This window comes from Phoca vitulina, unplaced genomic scaffold, assembly GCF_004348235.1.
Source record: "Phoca vitulina isolate PV1807 unplaced genomic scaffold, GSC_HSeal_1.0 scaffold2, whole genome shotgun sequence".
Taxonomy (NCBI): domain Eukaryota; kingdom Metazoa; phylum Chordata; class Mammalia; order Carnivora; family Phocidae; genus Phoca; species Phoca vitulina.
The window spans coordinates 68625681-68641449 of record NW_022589705.1 but is presented as its reverse complement, the minus strand read 5'-3'; the positions used below and the strand labels follow the sequence as shown (position 1 = coordinate 68641449).

The 15769-nt window shown below is 37.9% G+C and overlaps 1 protein-coding gene across 6 annotated transcripts in view; it reads right to left on the bottom strand.

Annotated features, from left to right (window-relative positions):
- FOXJ3 (forkhead box J3) overlaps positions 1 to 15769 on the bottom strand; it is a 190886-nt gene that overhangs the window by 83460 nt on the left and 91657 nt on the right. For 4 of the 6 annotated variants that reach the window (XM_032431498.1, XM_032431484.1, XM_032431528.1 and 1 more), the window contains exon 3: positions 11909 to 12233. In XM_032431498.1, the coding sequence (XP_032287389.1) occupies positions 11909 to 12233 (325 nt within the window). Of the gene's footprint in view, positions 1 to 11908; positions 12346 to 14427; positions 14568 to 15769 lie in introns of all 6 variants that reach the window. The other 2 variants (XM_032431519.1, XM_032431508.1) reach the window with 2 other exon arrangements.

The following is a 15769-nucleotide window of genomic DNA, read 5'->3' as shown; positions in this document are numbered from 1 at the left end:
CAGGGTCATTGGAATACAAAAAACAAAACTCACCTTTAAAAACAGAATCAGAAGCCTAAATATCTATGCACTAGAATACAATTCCAAGTGGAATAAGCTTTATTAAATGAACTTCAAATTTAAACCTTTCTGATTTTCAAATTATGAATGCTGCAAAGAAAAGTAGCTAATGGGAAAAACAGCTTCTAGTAGACTTTACAAAACTCCAAATAATGAAATATATATCCTATTTTAAATGTTTATTAAGACCTTTTAGGAAGATCTAATCATAGGAAGATGTCTATGATTAATGTTAAATATTAAATACCAAATATAAAATTATATACACATTATGACTTTAATTGTGGTATTTATTTATTCATTCTTTTTTTTAAGTAGGCTCCACGCCCAAGGTGGGGCTTGAACCACGACCGTGAGATCAAGAGTTGATGCTCTACCAACCGAGCCAACCAGGCGCCTCTCAATCATTCATTCTTAGAATAAGCCAGAATGCAAAATGCTAAGTTATTCTACTGAATTATAGGCGATGATAACTTTTCTTTTTTTCTCTTTCCTGCAATGTTTAAATGATCTACAAGGCACATGTATTATCATTTTCTAATGAGATAAAAAAATGTTTAAGCAAAAAAAAATTTCACTGCTCCATTACAAGAATATAAAGAAGCCAATTAGGTTCTTACTTCAATCTGTAAGAAGACACTGGCTACAGAGGACTAGGAAGAACATCTAGGTTCATCAATACAGCAAGAAAGAATAACCATCTTGAATGGCAAGAAAATGCACCTGGAGACCTGAAGAATCTGTGAAACAGGCAATCTTTTCATGAATAAGTAGGACCGTGCCACAATTTTTACAGAAAATACCCAAAAGCCATTTCGTTTTAATGAAATGCTCCAAAATCCATCCCATAATTTTTATGCCAAAATGGCCAGGTATTTGGGGGAAATGGGCTCCAACAGCATTTAGCCACCACTTAGAATTTTAGGAGAGCATTTTGGGTATATCTTATTTTTTAACATAAAATTCAGAACTCTAACAACAATGCCTACATGAAAATTTCCCTCTCATAGAGGAATACTGGGATTACAAAGTTTTTAAAAATGATCACAGAATATAGGGGTGTCTGGGGGGCTCAGTCATTAAGCGTCTGCCTTCGGCTCAGGTCATGCTCCCTGCTCCGCGGGAAGCCTGCTTCTCCCTCTCCCACTCCCCCTGCTTGTGTTCCCTCTCTGTGTCTCTCTCTGTCAAATAAATAAATAAAATCTTTAAAAAATAAAAATGACCACAGAACATAAATTCAAGCCTATTTTATTACCAAACATCAATTTCAAATTTAAGAATGGGAGTTCGACCTCTGCTTGGGATATAAACAGCTACAATGAGTAATGATCCCCAAACAATGAGAAAACAATGGGTAAACCAAAACAAAACAAAACAAAAAAAACCTATTTCTGAGCCACATCAGAGAGTTGAAGCTGCAAGGCAGCCCAACAAATTAAATTCTTAAGAAGGACAAGCCCATACAAGGAGAAAGCAGACAAACTATCTCACCTTTTTGGCAGAGTATGGGAGAATGAAGTGGCCACCATCCAAGCATCCAAAAAACTAGCTAAAATTTGTAAGGTCAAGCAGGGGCTGGTGTGTCAGTTTAGAATAGCAAGGGCCCCAAACATAAGGGAAGTTCCCACTCACTCTCCAAGCGCCTTTACTATATACTCACAAAAAAGAATGGGGATGGGAAAGGAAAACAAAGTCTCCTTTGTAGCATAAGCAGAAAGGAGGTAATAGACAGCTGTAGTGGGAAACAAAGCCCTACCACCTTCAATAGATCTCACAAAGCCAACTTTAACTGTGAGGTAGGAGCAGCAAAACTTCTCACCCACAGGACTCTGGCAAAGATAGATTCTGAGGGAAGAATGGAAACGAAAACTCTTCTCAAGACACAAGCAAAGATCCACTGCTGGCTGGTAGAGAAAGAGTACCTCTTTTACCTCTGGGACAACTGTTGGAAATTACCTTGGACCCAGGACCCTACATCAAAAGCAACTACAGGTACAGGCTAGTATGGCTGAAGGAAAGAAACACTGAAAAGGCCCGACCCCAAGTACAAGGGCTGGAGTAAGAATGAGGCTGAATCAAGAAAACAGAGGGACACCTGGCTGGCTCAGTGGGTAGAGCATGTGACTCTTTATCTTAGAGTAGTATAGTTTGAGCCCCACGTTGTGCATAGATAAAATGAAAAATAAAATGAAGAAAGAAAAAGATAAAAATAAAAATAAAATGAAGAAAGAAAACAGAGAGAACCCACAGCCCCTACCCCAAACCTAGCAGTGAGTAACAAGCATTAACAGCCTATTGATAGAGGAGGGGCAGGAACATGGAGAGATCCCCATCTGTAGCAAGGTAGGCAGAGACAACTAAAATCTAAAGAGAAAACAGGAAAACAGAAAATTCTACACTACCCAAGCCCCTCATTTCCAAGCACAGGTAATAAGAGCCTACCACTGGAGGAATGTAAAGTCTGTGGTATACTGAAGGTAAAGATACCAACAACAAAACCCAAATTCAACTCAATTATTGACAAATTGATTCAACTCCCTAAACAAATGGCCTGGGAAAAAAGATGTTTGCCCATCTACAGGTATAAATACTATTTATCTTCCAGTGCCTGGGTGGCTCGGCTGGTTAAGCACTGACTCTTGATTTTGGCTCAGGTCATGATCTCAGTGTTGTGAGATCCACACTGGTCGTGGAACCTGCCTAAGATCCTCTCTCTCCCTTCTCCCTCTGCCTCACCCCCACCCCCCAACCATGCTCACTTGCTTGATACCATTTATCTCAATCTCTACCGTTCTTCCACACATATATCTGGCACTCAGTCAAAAATTGCAAGACACATTAGAAATGAAAAAAAAAACAAAAAACCCCACTGTCAAGAGATAAAAATCATAAACACCCAAATGAAAGGTGTTAGAACTATGAGACCAGAACTTTAAAGTAACTATGACTAATATGTTCAAGGACCAAGTAGAAATAGCGGTAACTTGCATAGAGAGATGGGGAACTTCAACAGAAATGTGGAAACTCTAAGAGCCAAATGTAAATGATAGAAACATGATCAAAGATAAAGAACTCCCTAGATGGGTTCATCAGTAGACTGGACACAACCAGAAAAAGGCTCAGATATTTTGAGGACAGATTAACAGAAATTATCCAAATTGACACACATGCGTGCACAAGTACTTTAAAAATACACACACACACACACACACACACACACACGATCATTCAAGAACCATGGAACAATATATGTGAGTCCCAGGAGAAGAGAAAAAGTATGGAGAAGAAAAATGTGAAGAAGGAACAGCCAAGAATCTTCTGAAAATAATGCAAGACATTAAATCACAGATGCAAGAACTTCAGAGAACATCAAACAAAAGAAATTAAAAATTCACACACCTATATTCACTATAGGTCATAATGGTGGAAAATCAAAATGAAGAGAATATTGTGAAGGCACCAAAAGGAAAAAAATTATGTACAGAGGAATAAAGATAAAAATTATAGCAGATGTCTCAAAAACTGCAAGTTAGAAGACAACAGAATGACATCTCCAAAATACTAAAAGAAAAAAAAGTATTCTATATGCAGTGAAAACATCTCTCAAAAATGAAGGCAAAATAAAGACCTCCAGAAAAGCAAAAGCTAAAAGAATTTATTTTTTCTAGTGCCAGTTGGCTGGTAATGTTATACAGAAGCTCTTCAGGCAGAAGTATAACAAATAGAAACTTGGATCTACAAAAAGAAATAGAGTTCAAGAAATTATAAAAATGAAGGTAAATTTTAAAAGCACTTTTTCTTATTTATGACACCTTTAAAATATAATTATCTAAAGAAAATATAATAATTATGTGGTTTATAACATATGAAGGAAAATGTATAACAATAGCACAAAGGATGGGTCAAAAGAATCAGAAATATAAAGTTTATAAAGTTCTTACACTATACATAAAATGGTATATTTGAAGGCAGACTGTGATAAACATACATGTGGTAAACCCTACAGCAGTCAGTAAAATTTAGGAAGAGGTATAACTAATAAAATAATAGCAGAGAGAAAATAGAATCATAAAAAATAGCCCAAATCTAAAAAAAGACAAGGAAAAAAAGAACTAATAAAACAAACTGGAGTTCATCTACCCACCTTAAAAGTTCAAGATGGGGAGAAAAAAAATCAAGATGGTCACATGTTTTTTCTAAATGGCCTCAGGGGAAGGACACATCTCTCCTTGGGGCTTCCTCCTCTACAAAAAGCTTAAATGTTGGAAATCATCAAGGCTCTGCCCTAAGTCCTTTTTTCATTTCCACATTTGCTGCCTATGTAATCTCATCTACAGTGGCTTCAACGACCATCTGTGACAATCTATCTAGACCTCCAAACTACACTGGAGTTCCTAACATATATATTTTCAACAATCTACTAGACATCTCCAGAAACACCTTAAACTCAATTACGTTTAAAATTAAACTCAATCTTTATCCCCAGTGTGATCTTCCAGTTTTCTCTTCTCAGGTTAAAGACAATTATTCATGTAACAGCTCCAATCAGAAAGCTTTAAGACATCCTTAATTCTTCTCTCTTCTTCACCATCTAAAATAAATCTGTTAGCAGATCTCAAGTCTACCTTTGACCTACCTACTTTATTCCATCTCTTCTGTCACTATCTCAGTCCAGGACATCATTCTCACCAAAAATATTACAATAGCTTCATAACTGGTGTCGCCCTCCACCTTCCTCTCTTTGTCCCTACTCCACCATGCTCTACCCTGCAGGCAGTGATCTCCTCACAAGGTAAAAATTCAGTATTACCCCTTCACTTAAAACTTTCCAATTACGTCCTATTGCATTTAGGATAAAATCTAAATCCTTAACAGAGCCTCCAAAGACCCTTCATGATCTGACCCTACCTCCCTACCTTGCTGTCTATACTCATCCCCCCAATGTTCTTTCTCACCTCTAGGCTTTCCATGTGTTGCTCCCTCTGCAAAGGTGACTGCCCCCCCCCCCCACGTTACTCCATCCCTTTCACCTAACTGAGTCTACTCAACTTTCAATTTATTCTTGGCTTAAACATCAGTCCTTTAGGGAAGTCCTTTCTGACTTTTCTCGATAGGTTAGGTCTCATTGTAATAAACTTCTTTATCACCCTGGATTTCTCATCACACTTGTAATTATTTGTTTAATGGTGTTCTTCCCATATACTGCATCCTAATACCAAAATGTATGTAGGCTCCATGAGGTGGGGACCCTGTCTATCAACTCGGAACCTAGAATATAATGCTTTTCATATGGTAATCAAAAATCTGTTGAAAAAAATACCAAAAGCATATTTAGAAAATTAAAATACCCAGAGAAAGGGGAGCCTGAGTGGCACAGTAGGTTAAGCATCCGACTCTTGGTTTCAGCTCAGGTCATCATCTCAAGTGGAGCCCTGTATCAGGCTCTGTGTAGAGTTTGCTTAAAAATCTCCCTCTCCCCCTCCCCCTGCATGAGTGCGAGATCTCTCTCTCTCTCTCAAATAAATAAATCTTAAAAAAAAAAAAGTCTTTTAAATACCTAGAGAGATACGAAAGTCAAAACATGAATACACACACAAATTTAAGAAAAGAGATTACTTCACACCTCACATTTTGGCCAGACCCTACTTCTAATAACTCCAAGAAAAGAAGTTAGGAGAATAGAGAGGTAGACGTAATTTAAATGGTCTAGGTTAACCTGGAGAAAAATGGCCCAGGTTAAGTAACTGATCAAGGCATATTGCTTGGTCTTAAAAACCCCAGCCCCAAAAGTGGTTTCTCAAAAGTACAATCTACCTCGACTAGAACCAATTAAAATGAATTTTAATGCCAATTTCTAGGCTCCATCCAAGATGACTAATTCAAAATCTCTGGAGTTGTGACCTAGGAATCTAAATTTTAAAAACATTCTAAGTGATTTTTATTTTAAACTTGAGTTTAAACTGGCACCTCCAATTCAAATTAACCAACACATTCCTACCTGTATCTCTTTTTTCCCCATTGTGAGAGCCCTGGTTCCCCCACATCAATATATGTATTCATGTGTTCTATCCTACCAACAGTTTCAGAATACTTCCAACATCCCAACTTCTCTTCTCGGGGTTACTGGAGGTAGAGGCTGCCTCTAGTGAAAAACCACTAGACAAATCTATTAAGTAAAGGTCATAATTTCTTTGCAATTCTTTTCAATCTTAGTATGTATCCCATGAAAACAAGAGAATGCTCTTTTCAAAAGTTTCTTGGAATTTTTTCTCTGTGTGATTATGTTATCCATTTGATATGACGTACAGCTTATTTGTTTCTTCTTATATTCAGTTCTAAGGTTTCCTTTTTCCATCCTTTTTTATTTTGTGTATATATATTTTTTTGAATGTGTAGAACATTTACATGGTTTCAAACTAAATAAAAAGTATACTCAAAATCTTATTCTCTTCTACACCCCTTCCACCTCGGTTCCATCCATCCCCTATAGGTAACTATGTTCACTACATTTCTAGTTTATTATTCCTAGTTTCTTTTTACAACAATAAATATATATTTTTCTTTTTCTGCCCACATAAAAAAAGTAGAATACAACCCCACATACACATAGCATTCTTTTGTATTTTTCTTTATACTACCCTAAACTCTAGTAAAGGTTAATTTTCTTAGTAAATAGCACAAAAATTTAAATTCCTTTTCCTCTAGTTCAGATTACAAAATCATCCCATCATAGAAATTTAAAGAGTGTTTTTTAAACTCTTCTGGAATATTCAAAGAGTTATTTTTAGTATGTAATCTCCCCTCAATGCCCTAGCACAAAATGAAAGGGAGTTTTGCCTAAAAATTAAAATTCTATTTGAATCCTTTCAAATGACCACGGCAACAATTTCTCCTCTGGGTGACAGAAGAAATAGTGAGCAGCAGATTGTAGGAGTGTGCAAGACAAATCTAAGAACAGCAGATTGTAAAACATGAAAACAGAGTTAGCACCTGAGCAAAGGAGGAGGTAAACCAGTTTCCATTTGTCTCCATTTGCAATGTTTAAACTATTTCTCTGTTTACAAAAATAAAATTATAAACAATCCTGACAAGTTCTAAGCACCTAAAATTGGGTGGAAGAGACTTTTTTAAAAGAATAAACATGAGATAGCCGTCCCTGGAAATATTAAGGATCTGCCTAAAGCAAGAGACTGGACCAGATAATCTCCTGGGTTCGAAGTGCAATATAATCCTCCACCTATTCCCATTTCCCCCCTTTCCCCTTCTTTCCTCATTATATCTAAACCATTATGTCTTCCAGTTGAAACTGTTATCAGTTACTTCCAAACCAGTTTCAGGCCATGAGCTGGGCTGGCCAGCAGCACGAAATTCAGCAGAATGGATTTGGCACTCTCAGGTGGACTTACATTTGAGCTGAGATTGGATAGTAAATGAGGTATATAATTGACGTTCATGTACTATTCACTACCAAATTTGGACCAAGCTCTTCTTGAGCTTGGTATTCATATATTCATGGAATCTCTGCATTCTGGCTCTATCCCAACTTCTACTGCTCTCTACCAAGAACCCGTATAAGCAACTATTTCCTAAGAGTGTTTGTTATTTAAAAAAACACCCCCCTAAATCTTACTCGTCTTCAAAATAGAGCTCAATTACACTTCCTCAATAGTTTTCTATTGATTCACCCTTCTTGTACTCTCCCAGCACTCAGTCTTTTTGCCACTCACTTTAGAACCTCATCACACCTCCTATAAGCTCTTCTAAATTCTCACAGCACTTATTAACTTCACCCTTCATTTAACACTCTTTACTAAGTCACATATATACTAGATATTATTATGGCTTACACACACTAGGTGTGCCCAATTAGCCAATCCATCATAGCACAGCACTCTGTAGTTCTCTATTACAGAGCTGTTTACGTAACATCATAATTGCTTGTTTATGTATATCCCCCCTTATCCAATAAAGATTATAAGCTTCCTTAGGGGCCCTGTGCTAAGTTTCTTAGTACTGCCAAAGCCAAACATACGGCTCACAAGAATATACCGTAAATAAATCCTTTTCAAATTAAAATTAGCTGAAAACAAGAGGATATAATCTCAACCAGAGACTGGAAATTTGTGGTCCATAGAATGAACTCAGCCAACAGACTTCTGTTTGGCCTGCACTGTATTTAAGAAAACTGGAATTAACATTTAAAAATTGGGAAACGGCACACAAAATCCAGATTTCTGAATTTTCTGGGGGGGGGGGGGGGGTTGTAAGATATGCCCTAAAATGCTGCAAGTGCCTGCCTAAGAGCACAGCAGTTCTACACTAGATGCGATCTTCAGTCATCTTTTTTGCTTTACTCATTTATGTCACCTGTCTGGTCCGTGCAAATATGTAAGTTTACAATCAGTGATACAGACCCATAACCCCTGATGGGCTTTCTAAGCCACTTATTCAAATTTGGGGCATTTCTAGTCCCTAGCCACCATGTTTTTCTAATGCTAAACAGGTTTATCAAATCTGCTAGCCTTCTCTCATCCTAAATCTTGACAAAAGTACTCTACTGAATAGTAGTACCTAGTGGTAAAGCCAGAACACACAAGTTAGATGGATCACTACTACTTGGTTAGAATGATGCTTTTTTTGATTCATGCATCAAATTTTATTACGTACCTCCTCCACTGAAATACTGTTACAGTAGATTCTTATTCAAATTATACTGTTAACAACTGCTTCTCATACTGAGTCGGCCAGTTCATCTTGGCAAATTAAATTCAATAAATATTTATACAGTGTTTGCAAAATTATAGGCCCTGTGTAATGGTTAAGGCATAAGATTTGAAATCTCCAAATCGGCCAAGTCTGATACCAAATCTTAGCTCCTCCATTCTCTGAGAAACTGCAAAGTTACTTCTCTAAGCCTCAGTTTTCTTACTTTTTGAATTTGGACAGTAACAGTACTTATTTCCTAAGAATGTTGTGTGACTTAAAAAGACAAAGACATAAGAAGGCAATCTGGCATATAGCACCTGACACACAGAAAACAATAAAAGCAACTATCATTTAAGTATTTGAGTACAGAAATAAAAAACTAATGAAACAAGGTATCTGAACAAAAACCTGAAAGTCTATGATACTGTTATTAATCAAGCATATGGAAACCCAAAAGAGATTAGTTCTACAGGGAGGAGAGAGGGAACATACGAGCTGAAAGAAAAATAGGGTAAGGCCAACTAGAAAAAAGGGCAGAAGAGAGAAAAGTCCAAGGACAAGTAAGAGACAAACAAAAGCAAGGGGAAAAAAAAATCACATTTTTATATCCAGGGACAGCTAATAGGCTGGAAGGGGGGGGGGGTACATGAGAAAAAACTAGAAAAAAACGCTAGGAAAGAAGGCTGCGACCAGGATTCAGGGTTTCATTCAATCCACATTTACTAGGCTTACTAAATGGAAGCACTGTGCTAGGACATGGAAAAGAGGTGGATATATAAAAAATCCTTCCCAGGCGCCTGGGTGGTTCAGTCAGTCAAACGTCTGCCTTCAGCTCAGGTCATGATCCCAGAGTCCTGGGATCAAGTCCCACATCAGGCTCCCTACTCAGCGGGGAGCCTGCTTCTCTGCCCCTCCCCTGGCTCGTGCATTCTCTCTCTCTGCGCGCGCACGCTCGCTCACTCTCTTTCTCTCTCAAATAAATAAATAAAATCTTTAAAAAAAAAAAAAAATCCCTTGGGATGCATGGGTGGCTCAGTCGGTTAACCATCTGTCTTCGGCTCAGGTCATGATCCCAGGGTCCTGGGACTAAGTCCCACATCGGGCTCCTTGCTCAGTAGGGAGCCTGCTTCTCCCTCTGCCTGCCCCTCCCCCTGCTTGTGCTCGGGCTCTCTCTCTCTCTCTGACAAATAAATAAAATCTTAAAAAAAAAATCCCTTCCCTTGACACTTGACTATCTGGCATGGTGTGTAGCACATCACCAATGCATAATAAGTCAGTAAATAGGGGCGCCTGGGTGGCTCAGTCGTTAAGCGTCTGCCTCCAGCTCAGGTCGTGATCCCAGGGTACTGGGATCGAGCCCCGCGTTGGGCTCCCTGCTCTGCAGGAAGCCTGCTGCTCCTTCTCCCTCTCCCCCTGCTTGTGTTCCCTCTCTCGCTGTGTCTCTGTCAAATAAATAAATAAAATCTTAAAAAAAAAGTCAGTAAATATCTTTTAGTAAATCTAGACAAAAAAGACAAAGCTGTTGAGATAGGAAGGCTTAAGAGAAACAAGAGTAACTACCATCTAAAGCTCTCTAAACTCCCTTCTTCCACATGCACAAACACACACCCTACATAGCATACAACTGGGTAATTCCTATATAGGAATATAAACATAACATGTGCAGACACAGAAGAAAGTTAAGTTGAATTATTTGTTGTAGAACATAAATTAGGTAGGAAAGCAATCTGACGGTTCATCAAAAAGCTTAGATGAGGAACTAGGACTTCTTAAAGATCTAGGGCTGGACAGGAATGATAAAAGATGAACCTGGAACATCTTGTTGTGCCAGAAAGTTAAAAAGTACTAAAGAAACAAAATAATAGGGCCATGTCAAAAGGGCACAATGGCCAAAGCTGCAACAATCTGATTAACAAATAATGACAACACAAAGAATAAATGTCCATGAGTGCATACAACACAAATAAATGACTGAGTAAATAAATAAAAGGAAAAGACTAAGTCTTCCACACAGAAGAATCCCAATTAATAGAGAAGTAATGGAGAAAAGAAAAAATCACCGCTAGAAAACAATAAAAACCTGCTATACAAATGCTAAAATTAATGAGCAAAAGTTTAAGAACAGGGTACTTGCATACCCTCAAAGTAGCTCCCCAAAACACTTTATAATTTACAAAGCAATAAATACTAATTTTATAATGGAGAAACCTGGAAGACATCACCTTAACCAAAGAACCAGGTTAACATTACCAGTTACAAGACATACTAACATCAAGTACTTCTTGATACGACATACAGAGAGAGGCACATTATCTCTGCATTATCCTTCCCCAAAATGCATTACCTCAGTCTAACCATGAAAAAAATCAGACATATCCAAACTATAAAACATACTATACAATACCATTCTACAAAATATTCTACAAAATACCTGACAAGTACTCTTCAAAAGTGTCAAGGTCATAAAAGACAAGAAAAGACTGAGGTACTACAGATGAGAGGAGACCAAGGAGACATGACAACTAAATGTAATGCGTGATCCTGGACTAGATCCTGACACTAGGAGAGAAACTAATCTGAATGAAGTCTGTAATTTGCTTAGTAGTTAACAGTACTACTTACTCAAAAGTACTGTACTAACATTAATTTCTCAGTTTTTATCACTGTACTATGCTTATATAAGATGTTAACAAAGAGGAAGTGAATGAAGAACATATGGGAACCCTTTGGACTATTCATTTAACCCTTCTATAAATCTAAAATTCTTTCAAAATAAAAGTTAAAAAAAAAAATCTTAGATGATGAAAACAATACTAGTTGTTAATACTTTTTTTTTAACCAAAAATTATCAACTTACCTGAACTGTAGGTATTATTTTCCAGTGAATGCTACATTATCTCTGTTCTTACTTTATGCTCTATCAGTCATGTAACATAATAAAGCTTTAATAAATTGGTATTCTACCAAAAATAAAGTTAATCACTTAATAAAAAACATTTAATTACCTTTTCTGACATCTTAAAAATGACTAATAGAATTTCACTTTTTAATCACAGAAGCCCCCATAAAGCTTTATCTGTAATAGAAGCTAGTGTTATTATTGTTTATAGCATAAAAATAATAATTTAAATAAAATCCTTACCTTCCAACCACTGCCAGCCTCTCTATAATATGGGAAGTTATCACAAATCCACTGGTAAATCTCACTTAGAGTCATTTTCTTTTTGGGTGAGCTATTAATTGCAAATGTAATGAGGCTGGCATAACTGTATGGAGGTTTCCCATCTTTGTGCTGTTGGACTTCTTCCTGGTCCAGTGTTGTATTTGGGTCAAGGAGCACATTCTTCTTGGAAATTCCTGTTCCATGTGCATTTTGTGTAGCATCAGATTTTTGGATGGCTGCTCTCATGGTGAGCTGTGGTAACCAGTCCATAGATGTTAGGCTGCTCTCCAGTTCAGATGTCATCCTGAAGGTAAATAGACTCCTTAGTCAGTATCAAGGAAAGAACCCCTGCTTCTCAAAATATCCAATATTCACAAATCTAGGAGTTCCAAAGTGAGGGAAAGCCTGAGTTAAATCTGGAGGAAAAAGATTGAGTATGTTAATGACCAAAACAAATATTTAAGGGCTCAACATTTCCAATCTTTTTTCTTAATTTTTTCCTCTCCAAAACACAACAAATTTGGTTTTAAAATGTTTAGATACAGAACAATACATACACACAAAGTGATCCCAATGCCAATGTTTCTAAAAAAGACTGTCACTTTAAATAGGGCAACAGGATCATAGTATGAAAAATAAGTCCGCAGTCCAGCTCTTTACTCACCAACACCACAGGCCCTTTAAAACCTTAAGATTGGCATTTCTTTTACACAAATTTTAGGGGAGTCATACAAACAAAAGAATACCTAAAGTAAAGAAGTCGGAGAGAAACAGGCACAGGAATTTGCAAGGAGGAAAGAAGGTAGAGCTGAGCAGGTGGGAGGTAGGAAAAGCAAGCAGGGTAGACAAGAATAGTAAGTAGACAAGCTAGCTGGGGGAGCTGACCGAAAAGAGGAATGCAAACTCAAGGACACTGATGAACAAGAGGAGGATAGGCAGCACCCAGGCAGTTAAAAAATAAAAAACAGGGGCGCCTGGGTGGGTCAGTCATTAAGCGTCTGCCTTCGCCTCAGGTCATGATCCCAGGGCCCTGGGATCGAGCCCCGCATCAGGCTCCCTGCTCCGCGGGAAGCCTGCTTCTCCCTCTCCCACTCCCCCTGCTTGTGTTCCCTCTCTCACTGTGTCTCTCTCTGTCAAATAAATAAAATCTTTAAAAAAATAAATAAATAAAAATAAAAAATCCACAAAAGTCAAGGAACAAGCTTAAGAAAACTAAAGATCTGGGAGTGTAGGACAGATGAAATTAAATCATATAAATGGACAGCAAGAAGCATTAAAAACTCAGGGCAGGCTAATGCAAACATCTAGTGATCTGGATTCTGTAACATATTTCTCTCCAAGGCTGAAAAATTCAGACCATTACAACCCAGAGAAAGAAAAAATAAATAAAATCTGCCAGATTAACACATTTTCTGGAGAAGGGAAAAGCTGCTTGAAGAACCGAAGATAAAAATATAGAAACAAAGCTTGACACTTCACACTGGAATTGCTAACTTTCAGCTGAGGATACAAACCTTTCTACCATGGGATCAAAGAAACAGGAATAATAGGGTAGAGAAGAATGAAAGACTTCTAAGTGATACCAAAATAACGAGAAAATAGAAAACAAGAAACCTGAAGTACCTCAGTGAAAAGAAAAAATTTGTGGCAAATAAAATCCAATATAGGCCCTCATCCCAAATGGCTGCAAGCAAAGAGCAGCCTGGAATACGTGCTTAGGATAGGAACTTCTGGGACGCAATACAGAACTGATAAAGAACATAGGCTCTCAAGTCAGGCAGATCAGAGTTCAAGTACTAATTCTACTAGTTACAGCTGCAGGAAATTAAAATGTTAATAAATATATCTAAACTCCAGCTTTCTCTAGGGATGCCTGGGTGGCTCAGTCTGTTAAGCATCTGAGTTCGGCTCAGGGTTCTGGGATTAAGCCCTGCATCAGGCTCCTTGCTCAACAGGGAGCCTGCTTCTCCCTCTCCCTCTGCCTGCTGCTCCCCACTGCTTTTGCTCACTCGCGCACGCGTGCTCTCTGACAAATAAATAAAATCTTTTAAATAAACAAACAAGCTCCAGCTTTCTCATCTGTAAGATGAAACTAATAGTTCCTACAGTTAAAATATTACTTTGAGTGGGCACTTGGGTGGTTCAGGCAGCTAAGCATCTGACTTCAGCTCAGGTCATGATCTCAGTCAGGGTCTTGGGATGAAGCCCTCCCTGCATCAGGCTCTCTGCTCAGCAGGCAATCTGCTTCTCCCTCCGCCCCCCCCCCCCCCCCCCCCCCCCAGCATGCTCGCTCTGGTACGCTCTCAGATAAATTTTTAAAAAATTAAAATATTACTTTGAGAATTAAATGTGGTAGCATATACACAGAAAAAACATCTGTTAAGTATTAGTTAATAATATTACTATAGGATTATCTGGCGAGGGTACTAATGCAGTATAAAGTAAACCAGATTAAGCAACAGCAATTATAAATCAAGAGACAGCCATGAGGATTTTACCTGCACTGCCAGTAGAGTCCTATTATCTTGCTCTTAGATATTTTGATCCACAGCTTTACCTTTTTCACTTTCTCAAATTCCCTCCATCTCTACTGCATATATTCCTCTGAAATCTGAACTTTAAGTTCTCTATACAGTACCTTCAGAGATCAAAAAACCAAAGACAAAAAACAAAACAATAAAACCCTTACTATTATGCTCTATAATCGCAGCACTGCATGAAATGCTCGTTGCTAGCATGAAATAAGTTACAGGAACTTATGGAATAAAGAAAACAATGTAGGGGCGCCTGGGTGGCTCAATCGGTTAAGCAGCTGCCTTCGACTCAGGTTATGATCCCAAGGTCCTGGGATTGAGCCTGCGTGGGCTCCATGCTCGGCAGGGAACCTGCTTCTCTCCCTCTCCCCCGCCCCACCTCTGCCCTTCCCCCCACTCATGTTTTCTCTCTCTCAAATATTTTTTTAAAAAAATTAAAGAAAACAATGTAATTTAGACATCACAAGTTGTCAAATGAGTGGGCAAAGTACGCTAGAGATCAGAAACCAATCACTTCAATTTAAAGATGAAAAACTAAGGTCTACTGAAGTTAAAGACTTGCCCAAATTCACAAAGGTAGTTAACAGTAGAAGTAAAACCAGAGCCCAGTTCTCCCAATGCTTAATCCAGTAGTTTTTCTACCATACCTCATCTGTAAAATGAGCATAATAGTACCTACCTCACTGATGAAAAGTACTGAGAACAGTGACTGGCAAATAGTAAGCATTCAAAAACGGTTAGCTACTGGTGGTAGTTATGCTAATAGTAGTTGCTGCTATTATTATTCATATTTCATTCTATAAACATTGGCAATTATTATACCATACTGTCATTCTATTTGCCTCAATTAAGGCTCCACTAGGTAGCTTTATTTTGTTCAAATTCCCAAAGGAGTCAGTCGCATGTATTTTCAAAGTTAATATAAATGCACGTTCCAAACTGGAATATAATTGATACTGCAGACGCCCCTACTGAGAACCATCTTTAACTTCTGTTTCCTTCCACCAGTGTCACTAATTGAGACTATAAGAGCCTCAGAAATATAATGTAAACATATAATAAGTACTTAATACATGTTATAACAGTTAAGAATTTATAATTACACATGTACAGGGCTATTAGAGTAAAAGTTTGTACACACACACACACACACGAAGTATGATAAAATTCCTGTCCTCCAGGAAACTGTAGTCCAATTAAGAAGGTCAAACACAAAGAACTGAAGAAAGGAAGGCTGAGCTCTGGGTGCTGCTAACAGTACAAAAACAGAGAGGACAACATGGACTACAGCCCTCAGAGGCAGAGA